This window comes from Nansenia antarctica, assembly GCF_963989245.1.
Source record: "Nansenia antarctica genome assembly, chromosome: 6".
NCBI lineage: Eukaryota > Metazoa > Chordata > Actinopteri > Argentiniformes > Microstomatidae > Nansenia > Nansenia antarctica.
Window position 1 is genome coordinate 29,539,694 of NC_137676.1, and position 19,265 is coordinate 29,558,958.

The 19,265-nt window shown below is 41.6% G+C and overlaps 1 protein-coding gene across 1 annotated transcript in view; it reads left to right on the forward strand.

Annotated features, from left to right (window-relative positions):
- Window positions 1–3,647: 3,647 nt before the first annotated feature.
- Window positions 3,648–19,265, forward strand: part of suv39h1a (SUV39H1 histone lysine methyltransferase a) — a gene marked incomplete at both ends in the record, with an annotated part of 47,300 nt that continues 31,682 nt past the window's right edge. The window contains 2 exons of the mRNA XM_080533164.1: window positions 3,648–3,666; window positions 4,261–4,406. Of these exons, the coding sequence (XP_080389290.1) occupies window positions 3,648–3,666; window positions 4,261–4,406 (165 nt within the window). The remainder of the gene's footprint in view (window positions 3,667–4,260; window positions 4,407–19,265) is intronic.

The following is a 19,265-nucleotide window of genomic DNA, read 5'->3' on the forward strand; positions in this document are numbered from 1 at the left end:
GCCAAATATTATTGGTGATGGGCCAGCAATGGCCCATGGGCCGCCTGTTGCCGACCCCTGCTATAGGGTCTGTTCACAAGGTTCTCTGACGAAAGAACCGTCTACCGTGCCCTCCATAAGTATTGGAAAGCATTTGGACTTATTTTAGCTCTCTCCACCCAACAGTTTGAATTCGAAATCAATCAAAAATTAGAGATTCTCCGCTTTAATTCAATGTTCTCTTTTTCTGATTGGTTTCACCATTTAGAAATGACAACCCGTATTAATCATTATTTTATTTCACATTTAATCACACCACTGAGAGACATGGCTCTGAATCAGGAATGTGTGGTGCGCAAACACTGGGGGGAGGTGACCGGGGTGATTTGTGCCATGGGGGAAGTGTTTCCACCCCTTTTTTCTAGAAAACCATAGAAGAAGTTGATCATATGACCACACTTTTTTGAAGAGTCATCCATTTTACTCATCCTGCAAACAAGAGAGGCACATGGCACAAATGATAAGCACATTTAAGTAAAAAATAATAATAATGTTCACGGTTTTTTGATTGTTGTGTCTGAACAAGTATAGTTTGAAAACAATTCACACATGTGTTAGTGCTTTAGTAAGCTACAATATGAGGCTATACTGTTAGCATGATGTTAGCTCTAAACTGCTGGATGATACATGTTTGTTAAAATGGCAGGGGGGGTGATTTGTGCCAAAAGGCCTGGGTTAAGTTGTGCTAGTGGCACAACTCACCCCCACTTATGATTATTATTAAAATGTTATTTTACTGTAATTGTACATTGTATTCTTACATTTTAACACAGAAATGATGTGCCATTTTGAATTTTAGACCAAAAACCATAATAAGGTAAATGGTTAAAAAACAAAAACCATCATGCTACGCGTTTATATAAGACAGAGAGGGCTTCCGTCTCTCTTGTGGATGTGGAGAGAGCAGTGAGAGAGGTGCAGCAGGGGAAGAGCAGACGTCAGATGGCAAGGGAGATGAACATCTGCTGATGACTTTAAAGAGATATATATGGAGAAGTAACAAGAACAGGACATTCCATCCATGTCTTCAATGAAAAAATGGAGACAGCTTGCAGACCACATAAAACGTCTAGATGCAATGTTTCACTGTATAAGTGCCATGAAATGCCGTGAACTAGCATTTGAGTTAGTGCGAAGAAATGACATTGATGTCCCTGCAAGCTGGATCAGAGGTGAAAAAGCAGGTTAGAGAAAAGAAATGGGGAATATCAATAATTAGTTACCCAGGAAATGCCCACCATCACCATGCGGATAGGATGATGGTGAATTTGTCATTGTGAACTTTGGTGGTAAAACCAAATCCTATAATTACATAGGATTGGTGGAGAAGGTTGATCGATTTTGTTCTTGATTTTTAACTTGATTTTGTTCGGAAAATGGTAATATGTAGGCCTACTTAAGACATCTCATATATTTGACAGGGTATCTACTGTACATATTTCATTCCATCCTTTCACCAACCTCTCAATGCCTTTTACACACAGTCACGGTTTTGTGCCTGAAAGAGACCGAAACCAGGCTAAAAAGAATGTTTGATGGGACTACTCTTGAAGAGAGAATAATTATGGGAAATTGAGTTTGTGTGATATATTTTTTTGTCCCAGTAACATCTGATTTCCTTCAGCTTTGTTAATCCAGAAAACTCTGGAGTTCCCAGAGTTTTAGAGCCGTTTAACCTACTATACAATAGGCGGGGCCAAGTTGGTCTTTAAAGTTGTAAACATCATCTTTAAATAAACCTTTAAGAAGTAATTTGGTATTGAATTTGTTTTGCTTTGATGTAGCATTATATGAGATGAAAATGTTCTGTTTTACTTTAACATAATCAGTGGCACAATTTACCCCAATGTATTTTCTCCCATGGCACAACTCACCCCACCTTGGGGGCAAGTTGTGCCAAGAGACCACTTTTTGGGGAAAGTCACATTTTGAAAACTGTTTATTTTAGATCCAAAGTGATTATTCCCAGGGATGCCCCACATCCTGAAATATGTGTACCTATTTTAGTTGGAGACATTACTGTCATGCCCTCACTTTAAAGACGCCTCAAGTAAAAACTGGCACTACTCACCCCGGTCTCCCCTACTTTGGATAGATTATTCACTTACTTAGACAAATGTGTTTGTTGTAAGTCGCTTTGGATAATTGTAAGTCGCTTTTGGTCATGTGGTCGGTGTCCAATCACCAACACACAACCGTCACTTCCTCAAAGGGGCCTAACCCTAAATGAAAAAATAAATAAAAGAATGTAAATGTAAACCTTGTATTGTGAGTACACTGTCATTCATTGGACCATGTAGTAAACAAACAAACACACACACACAATGCTTGATTTGTTAGGAATGTATTACTGGGGCAGTTAGGGGTTAAGTGTCTTGCTCAAGGGCACATTGGCAGTGGCAGACACCTTGGATATGATACCAGCGACCTTCCTGACGCCGACTCACGGTAGAACCAGCGACCTACCTACCTGCCAACCTACCCGCCGCCTCATAAACATTTCATCACCTATATAATCCATCACTTTTTGGCTTGAAGCAGTATTGATGCTGCCATGGAGGAGTCTGAGAAGGAGACATTGCATAAACATTGCATAAACATTGCAGTTTCCACTTGTGGCCACGGGGGAGCCAGACTTCACATGTAGCTCCCTTACCGTGTTACGATTGTGTATTCACTCTTTTCTGCTCGCATTTAATCTTGATTTCATTATATGATTCTACAGTATGATGTTGCTTGTGTCCTCAATGGGAAACAGCTCAACAAGTCCATGTTTGACAAAATGTGATGTTTGCAATTTAAAAAAAATAAAAATATTTCATGCATAACATTTAAAATTGTTGTCCAGACTTTTAAAACAACTGTCTCTGAATAAAGGACACTTTCTCGGCGGTAAAAATAAATAAATAAGAGAAAAAGAGAAAAAACTCTTCAATAAACAATGTCCAATGATGTCCTGTCCAACACCTTTGAGTGATTACAAAATGTATAAGAACAGGTTCAACCATTTACTTATTAATAGCTCTCAATAAAAGTTATGTCAACGATTGTAGATTCATTGAATCGTAGTAAAAAAAACGTTGTATGTTTTCCATTTAAAGATTCCCATTTATGAAACCTTTTTCTACCGGGTTTCTGAGAATCTAGTCCCCGAATAGCTTCTTCTTCTTCTTCTGTTGGATGTATCGGCAGCTTGCGTCCTTAACGTTACACTACTGCCATCTTCTGGATTTAGCCAACTCCTACATTGTTCGGTTTGTCTCCAGATCAGGAGAATCTGTTGTTTTGAGAAAACTGACCAGGGGGGTATTCCATCAATGTCGCTAAATGAAAATGTGGGCTTTTTAAAATCAATCTCGTGAGATTGATCAGAATAAGCCTACATTTTCCTTTAGCGACGTTGATGGAATACCTCCCAGACTCACCAGCGTCTTTCCTTCTCCTTCATGAAGAAAAAGGCTGTAGGCGGGTCATGTATGGTCATGTGGTCGGTGTCCAATCACCAACACACAACCGTCACTTCCTCAAACTACTCCTCCAATCAACGTCCGTCAGTGTTTTGGCGGTGCGGAAAACCAAAGAGAGTGGGAAGACACACCACGGAAAACATGGCGGAATATTTGAAAGGTAGCTATGATTATCGTAAGTGGATATCGTTTTCTTCTGTTTTAGGTTTACCGTGGCTCTTTGGTATTGTTAATGTTCCACTTGATGCAATTTTGTCGTTGATATATGTGTAATGAAACGCCTGAATTGGCCTAATTGTTGCGATAGACAGCTGCCTAGCTGTTAAGTGTTCACTTGTGGCTCCTTAAGCAGCCTTGAAGTATTGTTGCAAACTTTCACTTGGCGGCGTTAATTGTGGCCAGTCGTCCAAATGAAATAACATGGCAGCAAATTCCCTTGCTAACTACTGACAATTTGCACATGTTACCTGTCGTCATATTTATACAGCATACGTCCAAAAAATATTTTTTTATTCTTTTTTTTGCAATTTATGAAGCACACGACCTGGTTGTGTGATGACTATCATTACGCGCCAGAATACACAAATACACGCTCGTCCTTCTACACTGGCCGTGCACCGCTTCCACAAGTACAAAAATCCTTTCACGCCGAAAATTGCTCTCCTAATTACCTTCCTGTTGGGTTATATTGTGTGCGAGTGGTGTATTTGCCTGAACAACTTCATTCTAGTTCGCTGTGTTGCCTACTGTGCAGGTTGTAGCGTGTCGTGTAAGCTGTCATGGGAAGACCTGCAAGCTGTCTGCCGCCAGAAGAGGCTCAACTGCAAAGACCTCCGGGTGAACAAGCATAACTTCGATGACTTTGAGGTCGAGTACCTCTGTGACTACAAGAAGACTAAGGTAAGTGTTTCGATAATATAAACCCATCCTAACCCTTAGTTTCTTTAAAAGGTTCATGATGTGCATGTTAATGTTAACAGAATCTAAAATCTGAAGAAATACTGTGTCGAAAATATTTAACTGAAATGGCTATTACGGCGTTATATGTAGTCCGTCCTTTAAACATTTTAACTCCTGCTTTCTGGGCAGTTAAGCTGCCTGGCACTTTATTTTGTATGAATGAAGGTGAAGGCAGGCATATGTGGATAAGTTGCAGTAAGTGTATGTTAGAGACACTAAGCTAAGAGTAGGAAATATGTAGGCTAGTACTAAATTATAGTTTGTTTCATTGAACCAGCGACAACAAAGTGAATGAATAAAAAACATAATTCCTGCCTTTTGCCTTTATAGTGGTATTTTTTCTTCAGTTAACACAGATATCGTGATGTATCGTTGCCTTACAATGTATCGATTATCGCAGATTCGCTGTACCGTGATACTATCGGTATTGGGGGCAAAATATTGTACGGTTATTATTAGGGATGTCCCGATCCGATATTGATATCGCATATCGCTGCGATATTGGTCCTGAATGCTGGATCGCAGATTGCATCAGAAAAAAAATTGGCTGCGATCTGCGTGCCCGATCTGGGGTGTCACTCACGTGATGCCAACAGTAGTAGTCAGTGGTCACATGCAGGAGAGTTGGCTAGTAGCTACCTGTGTGTAATGAGTCTGACAATGTAATGATGCCAGCTGGTGAAATCATAAACCATTTGCTTAAGTCATTTTTCGGTTATTTACCGGTTATTTTTAGTCTGAAACTACAGATGGTAAGCTTTCAAATGATGCGTCATACATTGAAATCGGAAAGAAATTCAAGACGACACTGGTATTTGAATGTTGGTGCACCAAATGGGAATGCGACAGGAGAAAAGTGACTGACCAAACCACAACAACAAACGCTGCTAACAGCTAGTGGCTAACAGTGGTACATCGCTAGGAACGTCTAACTGCGTTTTTATATCATCACAACATACTGAGAGAACATGGACATGCTAAAAACACATACCGTAACTACATATAACTAGATGAACACACAGTCCTTGCTTTTGAACACGTCCTAAAACGAGAGTATGTTTACAAGTCATTATCACTTACTGGTAGCCTCTGACAAACGAGAACAGTTAATCCAATCCACAGATTATAAGTATTTAGTGATGTTAAACTTTAAACAGTTTTTTATTATATGGACTGGGTACTTAAAACTTCAAGTTGCCTGTTATAAAAAAAACGAAAACCAGATATTGTTGACACCCCTTCGATTCTGCGATTGGTTTCTGGTCTCACCAGCGGGCTACACTTTTAAAAAGGGTCCTATAATTGATTTGCCATTTGTAAGAGAAGATAAATAGAATAAAAACCTGAAGGCACTAAAACTAGAAATCAGACAGTAACAAAAAAAAATTCTACAATGCTGAATGCTGCTGTTTAAATTGTTTTTACCAGTTGGTCACTGAGTACTGCAGAGTACTGTTTTTGTTGCTTGAATAAAGGCTGGCAGTCTTTAATAGCCAACTGTTGTTGTGGACTATACTGGGGAAGTATTTGTTATTATTCAGGAGTAAAACAATAAATACAAATATCGGATCTGTATCGGTATCGCAGATACCTGAAGCCCAGGTATCGGTATCGGTAGTGAAAAAATGGTATCGGGACATCCCTAACGGTTATCCTATCGTGAGTTACCCTGCTGTTCCCACCCCTAGTGACCATCTGTCTAACCACACTGGGTTCTGTAAGGTAGTTCCTAAACCATTGTATAGCCATGTCACCCATACCAACATCACTGAGGCTGTGTTCGGAATGGTATACTAGCATACTGCATACTAGCATACTCAATGAGTATATACTGCATACTGCCTACTAAATTCATAATAAGTATGCGAAAACCAGCCGACCGTTTACTAGGGTTGGGTACCGAAAACCGGTACCGGTATGGTACCGGTTACTTTACATTCGGTACCTACCGAACCGAATTACAAGAGAGATTTCGGTTCCTCTTTTCGGTTCCTCTGGTGTCCGAAACGGACGTTACATGCAACCGCACGTGACATCGCCTGTTAAAGTTCCACTCAGTGCATGTAATCCGAGACTGAATCGCTCTCAACAAGTGCGAGGCGACGTGTAGGCCTACTTCATATTGATGAGCTGATAATCTTTCAGTGTGTGTGTGTGTGTCTGTCTGTCTGTGTGTGTGTGTGTATGTATGTATGTATGTATGTATGTATGTATGTATGTATGTATGTATGTATGTATGTATGTATGTACAGTGTTTCCTCTACATGCATTTCATCGTGGCGGTCCGCCACGATGGAATTTCCTCCGCCACCATTCAGATTTCTCAACCAAAAAAAAAAAAAAAGATTTAGGCCGCTTTTCAGACCTTCACAGCGCTAGACACACCCACAAGCGCGAAGCGACGAGCTTGCAAAACTGTTTTGTGATTCCTCATTTAAATTACGTTGTACCTGTTACAATGACAATAAAGATCATTCATCTTCATCAAGATGAGAGATGGAGCGATCCGCTCACACAGCTGTCCCGCATCCGCTAATCAGCGCAGCACCGAACCGCCGGGCTCGTTGAGCGGATACGAGGCAGCTGTGCCCGGGACCGGCCACTTCACATAAAGGAAGGAAGGAAGGAAGGAAAGAAAGAAAGCCGTGCACAAACGAGAGCTAAGTCAGACCGGGACGCTGCCAGTATGTGTGAGAGCCGGACTGCCGGCGTGAACATTTGAACCGTGTCATTTTATTTAATGGACCATTTCGTTGTCTGGTACCTGTACTGTAGCAATGACAAATAAAGTCCATTCCATTCCATTCCAGAGAGGGACGGACGGACGGACTACCCTTGTTTTTAATTTACAGGAAAACATTTTATTTTTTTGGGCCATCCTCGAGTTTTGGCTGAAATTACGTAGTTGTTTTGAGCGAGCGTGCGCGTTTCATGCGCGTGCACGCGCCACCATTGTAAAAATTCCTGGAGGAAACACTGATGTATGTATGTATGTATGTATGTATGTATGTGACTGTCAGTCACAAGTTTATATTCTACGGATGTTGTTCAGTGCTGTATGCGCGTTCCCGGTTCTGTGTGTACTCTTGTATACTTAATATTCAATGAGCTGATTATCTTTCTGTGTGTGTGTGTGTGTGTGTGTGTGTGTGTCTTGGCCGTATCTGTCAGTCACATGTATATTATACGGTAACCTATGTTCAGTGCTGTAGTTCCCCATGTTCTGCTGCAGCTGTAGCATCAGGATATGTTGGTATTTGATCACCTTATATAAAACATCGCCGCTCGGCATTAATGGCGTGTACCAAACCAAACGGTACCCAACCCTACCGTTTACACAGTATGCATACTGCCTCCCAGAATGCATTTCGCCGGGAGGGGCGAATTAAACCTCCATTTTGTGTTAACATGTAATTTTATGACGTTTTAATTAGGGATGCTCCGATCTGGATTTTTGGGGCCGATACCGATCACCGATTTTTTTCCTCAAGATCAACCGATACCGATACCGATTTTTAAAAAAATACATAACTGTAGGCCTACTGACTGGATAGCCTACATATTTTATGCTTTTTAGACAAAAGTTTTGATCCATTAGGCACCAAGCAAACGCAGACCCATTTTTATGGCATAGTAAAGGTCTGGCCTATCACCCAGTTAGGGCCTGAAGCCCAAGTCAGTCGATATGGCTGTATAAAAGACATCATAAACGTGGCCTTCATGGTTTACATACTGTTACGTCCTCCTATGTTTTCTGTTCAGTTATCTGTCTTCCCCAGAAAAAAAAGAAAAAAGAAAAAAAAGATCGGTTTTTGCGATCGGCCATTTTTGCCGATCACCGATCGAGTCATTTGGAGTGAAATCGGCCGATTTAAATCGGTGGCCGATAAATCGGTGGCCGATAAATCGGAGCATCCCTAGTTTTAATATGTTTTGACGCAGTTTGACGAGGCTGAAAGCGCACAGCAGGGTTTCCGTTAACCGGCAATTACCGGTCTTTGTCCGGTAAAATTTGTTGAAGTCCGACAAATTGAAAACTCGTTGGACATAAATGTCCGGTGAAAATAATTCCCTCTAAGCACAATTTGAATACAATTCGCTAAAGTTCACTTTCTGATTCCTTCTATTTAAAAAAATCCCCGTATTCTCCAGTGTGCCTGTAACCGAATTAAAACTGCGGACCGAAGTCGCCTTGGGGAGGGCAAGGTCACACATCTGCCATGTCTCCGCCGCCGACTGTCACTTCCACGATTTTTTCACACGCTGTCACACGTCACACGCTGCCGGTATCCAATCGTAAATCATCCAATCCCCGTTCTCTACAGACGACGCGAAATGATAAGGTGTCTCTCACCGAGTGCTGAGAGCGGGATGATTCAAACAAACCAGGAAGTGGATTATTCCGTCCGTTCGTGCTTGTGCCGCTGGTCGCGTCTGCTGTCTGCGTCTCGGTAAATGTTTTAGCCTACTCGGACCGCGAAGAGCTGGATGAAACGTAATGATTCCTTTGGATACAATGCCCCGTAAGGATACAGTTGGATACAAGGCCGTTGGGAATGTCATACGCTTGCACCGGAGCTGGGGAGAGAGCAGGAGCTGCTCATCTAAAGCAGCGCGGGTAACCCGACACCACTAAGCCTATCGGAGTTTGTGAACTGGACACTCCCAAGTTAACGCTGGTTGCATATTTGAGTAGATTTTTTGAGAGTTCTTTGTTTATTCGTGACAATACAGTGCACCTGAATTGCAACACATGTCCTTTGTGTACTAATTTTCGTCTGTTGTGCAAAATGCTATAATATTACAATAACCTATTCACATGTGTATAACAAAAAAGGGTTCATGTTTTGATGCATGTAGCGCTTGTAAAGGTTTAACTTGACTAAAGACTGACTAAAACAACCCCACACTAACTAAAATTGTCAGGCCTCGCCCTGACTGGCACCCCGGACAACCAAGTCAACGAGGAAAACCGTTACAACGCGGCTAATGCGCATTGCAAGTTGCGGAGATATATGGTTATAGAAATGACGTTGTTTTATTGATTAAAAAAGGGTAAAACTGGAAAGAGAAAATAGAAAACTCACATTAATCCCAAACAATTGAACAAACTTCAGTTAACGTAATGTGGAGTCCGTTCATTGATCGATGCGCCCGTTCAGCGCTGGACATAATGGCATAGCGCGCATGCGAATCATGTTATATTATTATATATTATATAGCTCGCATCTAATCGTATCGGATGAGAAATAGACATTAAATGGCATATATAGGCCGCTACACAACAGTAATCACCGCGACAAACAGCTATATTAGATTTGGAAAAAAAATATATGATTTTGATTTTGATTTTTTAATTATATTTTAATATGGTGACCGGAATATATCACGTTTGTCCGGTAAATCGAAATCTTCCCGGACACGATGTCCGGCGGCAATTTTTTCTAACGGAAACCCTGGCGCACAGGGTTGCCAGATGGGATTGACAATAAAGCTTAAACTTTCTATAACCTCAAAATCCAGTAGCCCATTCGGCGGTAATAGTCCTTGGGCCAAACCCCAAAATGGAACATTTCATTACCAAATTCTGGGCAAATTCTAGATGTGATTTTTTTATTCCTATACATCCCTAGATTATGTTTTGATATGATAGACCTTTTGGTTTGGCAGCTTATTAGTGGTTATCACCTCTTAAAGGTATGGAGTGCTTTTCTTCAAAACCGGAGTTTTGACAGAAAAAGTCCCCTGCCATATCTTGCTCCCCTTCGTATGATTCGCGCGTAGCTGTGCTGTGGTTGTGATAGAGACATGAGCCCTTTCATGATCTTTATGCGCCTGAGTCTCCTAAACACGTAGAGACCAACCCCGAGTCGATCAATGATTCCTACGATGAGCTGTGGTAACTTTCCCGCACCTACCCCCTACCGGTGAATGCCTAATTTTTGCGGTTTTCCGGAGGTATTGTGTGGTAGGTGCGGGAGAGTTACCATAGCTCAGCGTAGGAAGCTCTGAACGACTCGGGGTTGGTCTCTACTTGTTCAGGAGACCCAGGCGCATAAAGATAACATCTGGCTCATGTCTCTATCACAAGCACAGCCCGAGCTACGTGCGACTCACGCGAAGGGGAGCAGAATATGGCAGGGCACTTTTTTTCTTCTTTTTTTTGTGAACCCGAATGCAGGACACTGAGGCAGATGAAAGGTCAAACCCATGGATGGGTACATTTATTGTTTTCTGAATTTTTATGTTTAAATATACAAATGATACATGATCTACTTAAAATATTTCCATAACTTTCCAGAATAGAAATCTAATCAGTAAAAAAAGATCTAAAACTAATCTAAGCAAGCCTTTAGAATATGGATAATAAAACATACAATACATAGCATAACATAAAATAAAATACAAATCTTACTATACTCCTCTTACTGTATTGTCTTTATATAATGTACGTAAAGCACTTTGAATTGTCGTATGAAATGTGCGATACAAATAAACTTGCCTTGCCTAAACCCTTTTTGAAGGTTTTGTTTATGTCCAGGTTTCACATATCTCTGTAGTTACATGTTCAGTGAGTGAGTCTAGTTTCTGGTGACCGCTAGGACCATAGGCAGATGCCTTGTTGGTAAATAATTTGTTAAAAGTGCTTAAAACAAATAAAGTGTGTGTTTACCTCCTCAGATAAATTAACTTAGCCCCAGCCAGATCCATATTTAGAAGTAAGTTACCTCAGGTAACTTTAGCTAGCACGCTAGTTTAGAGTTAGTGGTAATGTATATCTAGCTGGTTAGATAACTAAGCGACCTTGGGTTCCCTGAAAGGTGCTATATAAATGCAAGTTATTATTATTATTATAACTAGCTAGCTATTTTTTTCCACCATAAATCATCTCCTGAAGCCACAACCATCTCCCACTACTGAGGCTACAGAGCAGCGATGTAACAGCTTCATTGACTTTTTCAGATCCAAGGTCAACAACATTCGCTCTCTGATGCCCACAGGGCTTAAAGTACTCCGGCACAGCGCGGCGTGGGAGAATTAAAAAAAAATTAAAAAACTGCAATTGTGGTGGCGGGGGCGCTGTTTCACAAATAACTTAGCTTTCGTGTTTGCTAGCGAAACAGCTGATGGTTGATGTTGACTGCTCAAGGAGAATACATATTTGAAAGTACAGAATGCCTGAGAGCCTTATATTGCATTATATTACATTATATTTTGAATGGCCATCTGGTGCCTGAATATTGTTTTTTCCTTTACATATATAATGACATTTCCACCATAAATTGATGGCGAAAGGGCACAAATTGGTGCATATCAATTCACCAGAATGCAAGAAATTAAGTGTTTGATGCTCGTTTAAGGACCCCCAGACAGCCCTGCTTCATGGGTCCCCCCCGATGTCAAACACCACTGGTACCACCTCCGCCTCATTTTGAGCCAGGAAAAACCCCGAGTAGTGACGGGAAGCCTTATGGAACGTGGTGCCAAGAAGGAGAATATAAGTGATAGTGGCTTAATAAGTAATCAGTTTGTTCTTTGTATATATTTTATTCTGTATTGTTATTGTGATAGTGGCTTAAGTGATGCAATCAGTTTTGCCTTTTAAAGACATCTATTTTTTTTATTAAGTATAAAACAGTATTATGAATGAATGAATGGTCTTTATTGTCATTACAGTTTTTCCCAATTGCTAAAACACAAAAGCCAATTCTCTAAACCAAATGACCAGTTCTCTAAACACATTTAATAAAACTAGCTCCCATTTGCCAAAACCATAAACACATTTCACATGAAGACACAATTCACAAAACACAATCCTCCTTTTCTCATAAATCTAAACACATTTTGTCTTGCTAAAACACAAGTTGCAAAAAACTCTGCTCAAAATGTCAAATTCTCAAATTAAAGCTCATGTGATGCAAAATGCTTGCCACAGTCAGCAAAATTGTAACATAATGAACACACCTGGCTTCATTCATTAAACATAACGACTCAAAATTTAAGACACTTGTTGCAAATGATTGTGGTGTGTGTGTGTGTGTGTGTGGTATAGTTCCATAAATAAATAAAAAAACATCACACCCTGAACATTGTTTTCAGTGAGTATTGTTGTGTGTAACGGATCCTCTGTAGTGTTTGCATTGAGTTGTGATACAGTACAGTATTGTACATGTTACGGTACATGTGGGAATACGGTAACATTTTTCAAACCTTTATTTACGTAAAACTCGATAGGACAACAGTGCAACAACTTCGCGGCTGAACTTTAGTAAAATTTCGGACATCATATGCCATTTAAAGGGGGGAAATAGATATCTAATAGGGATGCACGATATTATCGGCACCGATATTTATCGGCCCGATAATGGGACATTAATGTTTATCGGTTTTATAAAATTTAGCCGATATTTAACCGATATTATGAAGCCGGAAATATTTCTGCTTCCGGTTTCCGCGCTCTGCTTCCGGTTTCCGCACTCAGGCACGCAGTTTGTTTTGACGAGACGCGAGCGAAACATGCCTTCCCCGGTGTGGACATTCTTCACAGTTTCTGAGGCAGATATTGCGTTTGCAATTTGCAACACATGTTCGACAAACGTTCGGAGAGGAGGGCAAAGGTCTACGAGTTACAACACAACGACACATCTTGTAGCGGGTAGATAGTAATATCCCTCCCCTGGCCCCTCTGTTTTCCCTTGATAGCTGACAAGCTAACGGGTGAAGTAGCGAGGCCTGCTAGCAGCTAGCCTACAACCCCTAGCCAGCAATGGCTAACGTTGAGGCTAGCGGACCTAGCACAGCCGAGACGTAAATGGCTAGCTGGGACACCCACTCTAAGTGCGCAGTGTGTCTGGGATTAATCCACGCCCAGGCCGCTGTTATCTCTACCGATGAGTGTATCCACTGTGCAGTGTTCCCCAAGAAACTTCTCCGCTGACGGCTAAGTCGCATGGCTAGCCTGTCGGAAGAAGATCCGCTGCCATCACAGTCTAACGCGGACATGTCTCCAGGTTTACCGACACCATGCTGGGCGGACTTAGTGCCACATAGCCCTGACATCGGTTTCCCGGTACTGGATGACAAGGGAATTGACAGCTTTACCGCTGCTCGCTATTGTAATGTTCTTGACAGACACGGACACGACTTTACTGTAGACATGTAGTTTATTTCTGGTTGCTGGCCGCGACCTACGGCAACTCCGTTGGGACACGACGGATACAGAAAGCGAATCACATCAGTGTGTTAGTGTGGTTTAGTGAGACAACACACAGTATGTTACAGCTATGACCCTAGGAGAGACTCGGACAATGATGAGGTCGCACAACGCATCTAATTACTCTTAGGTGAGCCTTTTTTGTTTTCATAAAAGGAGGCCAGATCTTGGCTAAAAAACGCATTGTGCACTGTCTATAACAGATTTAGTTTGTTAGAGGAAATAATAAATGAACATTTGAAGAGTCAGAAGTGTTCTCTTTGTTGTGTTAACAATAGTGATGTAAGTTAGATTTGGTGAGATCACTATGGAATATTAAATCATCAATCTTTGCTCACTACATAGCCTTTCTTACCTTCAGGTGTGCATGAACTACAGGTTATCAACTGTGAAATTATATCTGAATGGTCTTTATTGTCATTGATATAGTACAGGTACCAAACAACGAAATTTGGGAGGGGGAGCTCCCCTGGGGCTAGGAAAGAAAAAATAAAATAATAATAATAATAATATCGGCATCGGTATCGGTTATCGGCCACGAGAAGCGGGTAAATATCGGTATCGGTATCGGTTGGAAAAAATGCATATTGTGCATCCCTAATATCTAAAAATGCATGACTATCATGCAAAATCAGCCTTACTGTAATGTCAAATATGTAATGTTAGATATAACGTTAGACAGGGAGCGCAGATTTATTTTTATGCATGACTATCATACATGTGGGAAAACTAGGGTTAGGGTTAGGTGCTAGGGTTACAGTAAGGTTAGGGTTAGGATTAGGGGTAGGGTTTGTGTTTGAGTTTTGAAGAGAGAAGGTGTGGTTTTGCTTATGTAGCTTTAGACAAGTGTGTTGTGTTTAGAGTTTTGGGAAAATGGAGGAAAGTTTTGTGAAATGTGTTTTAGCAATTGAGAAAAACTGTAATACAGTACAGGTACCATACAACGAAATTTAGGAGGGGGGGGCTCCCCTGGTGCTTGGAAAAAGACTAAAAACACGAGGGCCAAGGGTAAAATAAAAAAGGGAAAAGAGCTGGTTTACATAAATAAAGGCTATGTACACTATCTACTATACTACTATACTATACAATAAAACACTGTGCTGTACTCTATGCTATGCTATACATATCCTAACTTTTCCTATATCTGAACCTTATGTACACAAGGGTTGTCATATTGCACATAGTATTGTTGCACATTCATTTAAAGTATTAATGCATTTTAACATTGAGACATATATTTTGTATTGACTATAAAATAGTATTAATGCATTTAAACATTGAGACAAGAAGCTGTCTTCTGTACCCGCTCTCCCAATATCTCAAACTGTGACCCCCCTCCCCAAGAAAAAGTTTCAGGCACAGGATTTTTTCCCACTTTAAGCCCTGTGCCCAGCTCTTCCTCTCTGTCTCCCTCTGCTACCAACCCCTCGCCTGGGAGTTTGCCATCTCTCCCATGTTTCACAGAGGTTCAACAGAGCCACATTATGGAAATCCTTAGAGGAATGAAATCATGCACTTCGCCCTGGACCCCATTCCCACTGCTCTGCTCAAGTCATACGCCAACCTTGCCTTCCTGTCCAAGGTGCTAGTGAAGGAAGTTGCTTCCCAACTTCAGGATCACCTCAAACACAACAACCTGTTTGAAAGATTTCAGTCAGGCTTTCGCTCAGCCCACAGTACAGAAACGGCTATGCTAAGGGTGACGAATGAACTGCTGATGACATCCTCCTGGACCTGACAGCAGCATTTGACATGGTGGATCACACTATCCTCCTAGAGCGCCTCCACACCACCATTGGACTCTCAGACTCTGCACTGAAGTGGTTTCAGTCCTATCTCTCTGACAGGACTGAATACATCTCACTGGGAGGATGCAAGTCCAGACTTCTCCCTGTTACCTGTGGTGTTCCACAGGGGTCGGTTCTCGGCCCCATCCTCTTCATCACCTACATGCTCCCCCTCGGTCGTGTCATCACCAGATATGGGATGTCTTTCCATTGTTATGCTGATGACACACAGCTCTACATTAAAACTGCCCCAAGCCCCTCTGCAGCCATGTCATGTCTCACCACCTGTCTTGAGGAGATAAAGGCATGGATGAACAACAACTTCCTTCAGTTAAACAGTAACAAATCCGAAGCTCTTCTTGTTGGCACCCCACACCAGGTTCAGTCTTCGCCCATATCACAGCTCACCTTTGAGGGTCAAGTCATCCCCTTCTCCTCCTCAGTCTCAAATCTGGGGGTTAGATTTGACCCTCACCTGACCTTCAGTGACCATATAAAACACCTGTGCAAAACCTCCTATCATCTCAGTAATATTTCCAAACTCCGTCCCACTCTAACCCTGTCAGATGCAGAGAACTTGTCCATGCCTTTGACTACTGCAATCCGCTCTTCATTGGGATTCCTGGCAAAAGCATACAGAAGCTGCCATACATCCAGAACAGCGCTGCCAGGATCCTGATGAGTCCACAAATACAAGCACATAACCCCCGTTCTACACTCACTACACTGGCTCCCTGTCTCATTCAGGGTTGACTACAAAGTCCTTCTTCTCACCCACAAATGCATCAACGGACACGCACCTCCCTATCTACAAGAACTCATCACTCCACAAACCTCCACCCGCACCCTCAGGTCTTCAAACAGTTTGCTCCTCCAGGTCCCCAATACCAGGCTCCGCACCATGGGGGACCGAGCCTTCTGTTCGGCTGCGCCGTGCCTGTGGAACAGCCTTCCTTGCAGCTAAGGGCAGTACAGAGCCTGTGGAACAGCCTTCCTAGCCAGCTAAGGGCAGTACAGAGCCTGTGGAAGAGCCTTCCTAGCCAGCTAAGGGCAGTACAGAGCCTGTGGAACAGCCTTCCTAGCCAGCTAAGGGCAGTACAGAGCCTGTGGAACAGCCTTCCTAGCCAGCTAAGGGCAGTACAGAGCCTGGCCTCTTTTAAGACAGTTGACACTGTTGAACTGTGTTCATTCTTGTGATTTATTTTGTGTTTTTTTACTATGTTTTTAACTTATTATGTTTTTGTTTTTATTACTCTGTAGCACTCTGAGATTCTTTTGAATGAAAAGTGCAATACAAATAAAATGCATTATTATTATTTATAGTTAATAACACTTTAGTTAGCTAGCTAAACTAGCAAAGTAGCCTGTTGTGTACCCAGGCTTGAGACAGGGTTTTATATTGTAGTAATATTAATGTAACTTAATTTACATTACATTTACAGAAGATTCCTTGTTTGTAGCCCCTCTAAGTTGTGATGAGATCTGCCCCACACCTACCACCGGACTCCATACACCTACAGCTTTCACTGCCTTGTGGGCTAAATAAAAGTAACTGTTCATCTGCCTCCGCCTCAGTGTCCTGCATTTGGGTCCACTCCCGTACAGAACGTAGGCTAACACACATTTTAAATGACAGCAGTCCATACTTTAAGAGGGGATAAGGTATTAAACTACCAACAACAAGGTCCAACAAGGTCTATCACATCAAATAATAATCTAGGGATGTATAGTAATTAATTATTGTCTTTATCCAATCTGTGGTTCAAATGTTCTTTAAAGATATGCAAATTAACTCATATTTTAAGTAGATAATGCATCATTTGCATATTTAAACAGAACATTTCTGAACACTTGTAATAAAAAAAATTATTGTCTCAATGCAAGTAATCAACTGGGGAAGTTTCATGGTGATATCTATTAGGTAAAATGTTTTACCCATCAAAAAGTCGCCTGCCATATTCTGCTCCCCTTCGCGTGAGTCGCACGTAGCTCGGGCTGTGCTTGTGATAGAGACATGAGCCAGATGTCCTTTATGCGCCTGGGTCTCCTGAACAAGTAGAGACCAACCCCGAGTCGATCAGAACTTCCTACGCTGAGCTATGGTAACTTTCCCGCACCTACCGCACAATACCTCCGGAAAACCGCAAAAATTAGGCATTCACCGGTAGGGGGTAGGTGCGGGAAAGTAACCATAGCTCATCGTAGGAATCATTGATCGACTCGGGGTTGGTCTCTACGTGTTTAGGAGACTGAGGCGCATAAAGATCATGAAAGGGCTCATGTCTCTATCACAACCACAGCACAGCTACGCGCGAATCATACGAAGGGGAGCAAGATATGGCAGGGGACTTTTTCTGTCAAAACTCCGGTTTTGAAGAAAAGCACTCCATACCTTTAAGAGGTGATAACCACTAATGAGCTGCCAAACCAAAAGGTCTATACACTAAGAAGAATGACATGACATGTACACATATCAAAACATAATCTAGGGATGTATAGGAATAAAAAAATCACATCTAGAATTTGCCCAGAATTTGGTAATGAAAAATGGTTTGGCCCAAGGACTATAACCCGCCCCATCTGGCAACCCTGGACGCGAAATGCATTTTGGGGAAGCAGTACTCCATAAGTGTCCAGTCGTAACACACTTAAATTATTCAGGAAATATAGTATATATACCGGTACTCAATTTCTCGCATACTCAAATCTCGCATACTGTACGGTGTGAACGCTCTTGCATACTCAAATCTATGTCATATCTAGTATGAGTAGTATGCTAGTATGCTATTCCGAACACAGCCCGAGTCTGCCCAGCAGCAGCTCGTGGGCAACAGTGTCAAATGCCTTGGACAGATCAACAAACAGGGCAGGACAGTGCTGCTTTCGGTCCAGGGCATTAATAATATTATTTGTTACCAACATGGCTGCTGTTATGGTACTATGACCTGGTCTATAGCCAGACTGATTTTCACTTTCACTTTCAATATTATTGTCGGCTAAGAAAACAATGTCATGGAAGAATTTCAATCAGGTTTTAGAACATGTCACAGCACCGAAACTACTCTTACTAAAATAGTAAGTGATCTCAGACTAAACTCTGATGCAAATAAGGTCTCAATTCTCGTCCTATTAGATCTAAGAGCAGCGTTCGATACGATCGACCATGATATCCTAATCAATCGTCTTGAAGAGTTGGTTGGTCTTTCTGGCAGCGTGTTAAATTGGTTCAGAACATACATTACAGGGAGAGAGTTCTATGTCAAGCTTGGAGATCATGTGTCTGAGAAATATGACAGCAACTTCGGAGTTGCACAAGTGAGCTGCCTTGGTCCACTACTATTCTCACTATACATGTTACCACTCGGGGACATCATTAGAGAGCACAACGTATCTTTCCACAGTTATGCCGATGACACGCAACTGTACATTTCTGCTGAACCAAATGATACTTCAGCTTTAAACTCGAACTGTCTTCTAGCAATAAATAAATGGATGAGCAATAACTTCTTGAAGCTAAACAAGGATAAAACTGAAGTCCTACTGATCGACCCTAAAGCAAAAAGGGAAATGCTGTTTAATAATCTGGGGAAGCTGACATCATGGATTAAACCTGAGGTTACAAGTCTAGGTGTTATTTTCGACTCCGACCTAAGCTTCAAGTCCCATATTAACAAGGTGACGAAAACATAATTCTTCCACCTTAGAAACATTGCTAAAGTAAGACCACTTATAAACCAAAAAGATGCTGAAAAACTGATTCATGCCTTTGTTTCAAGCCGGCTTGATTACTGTAAAACA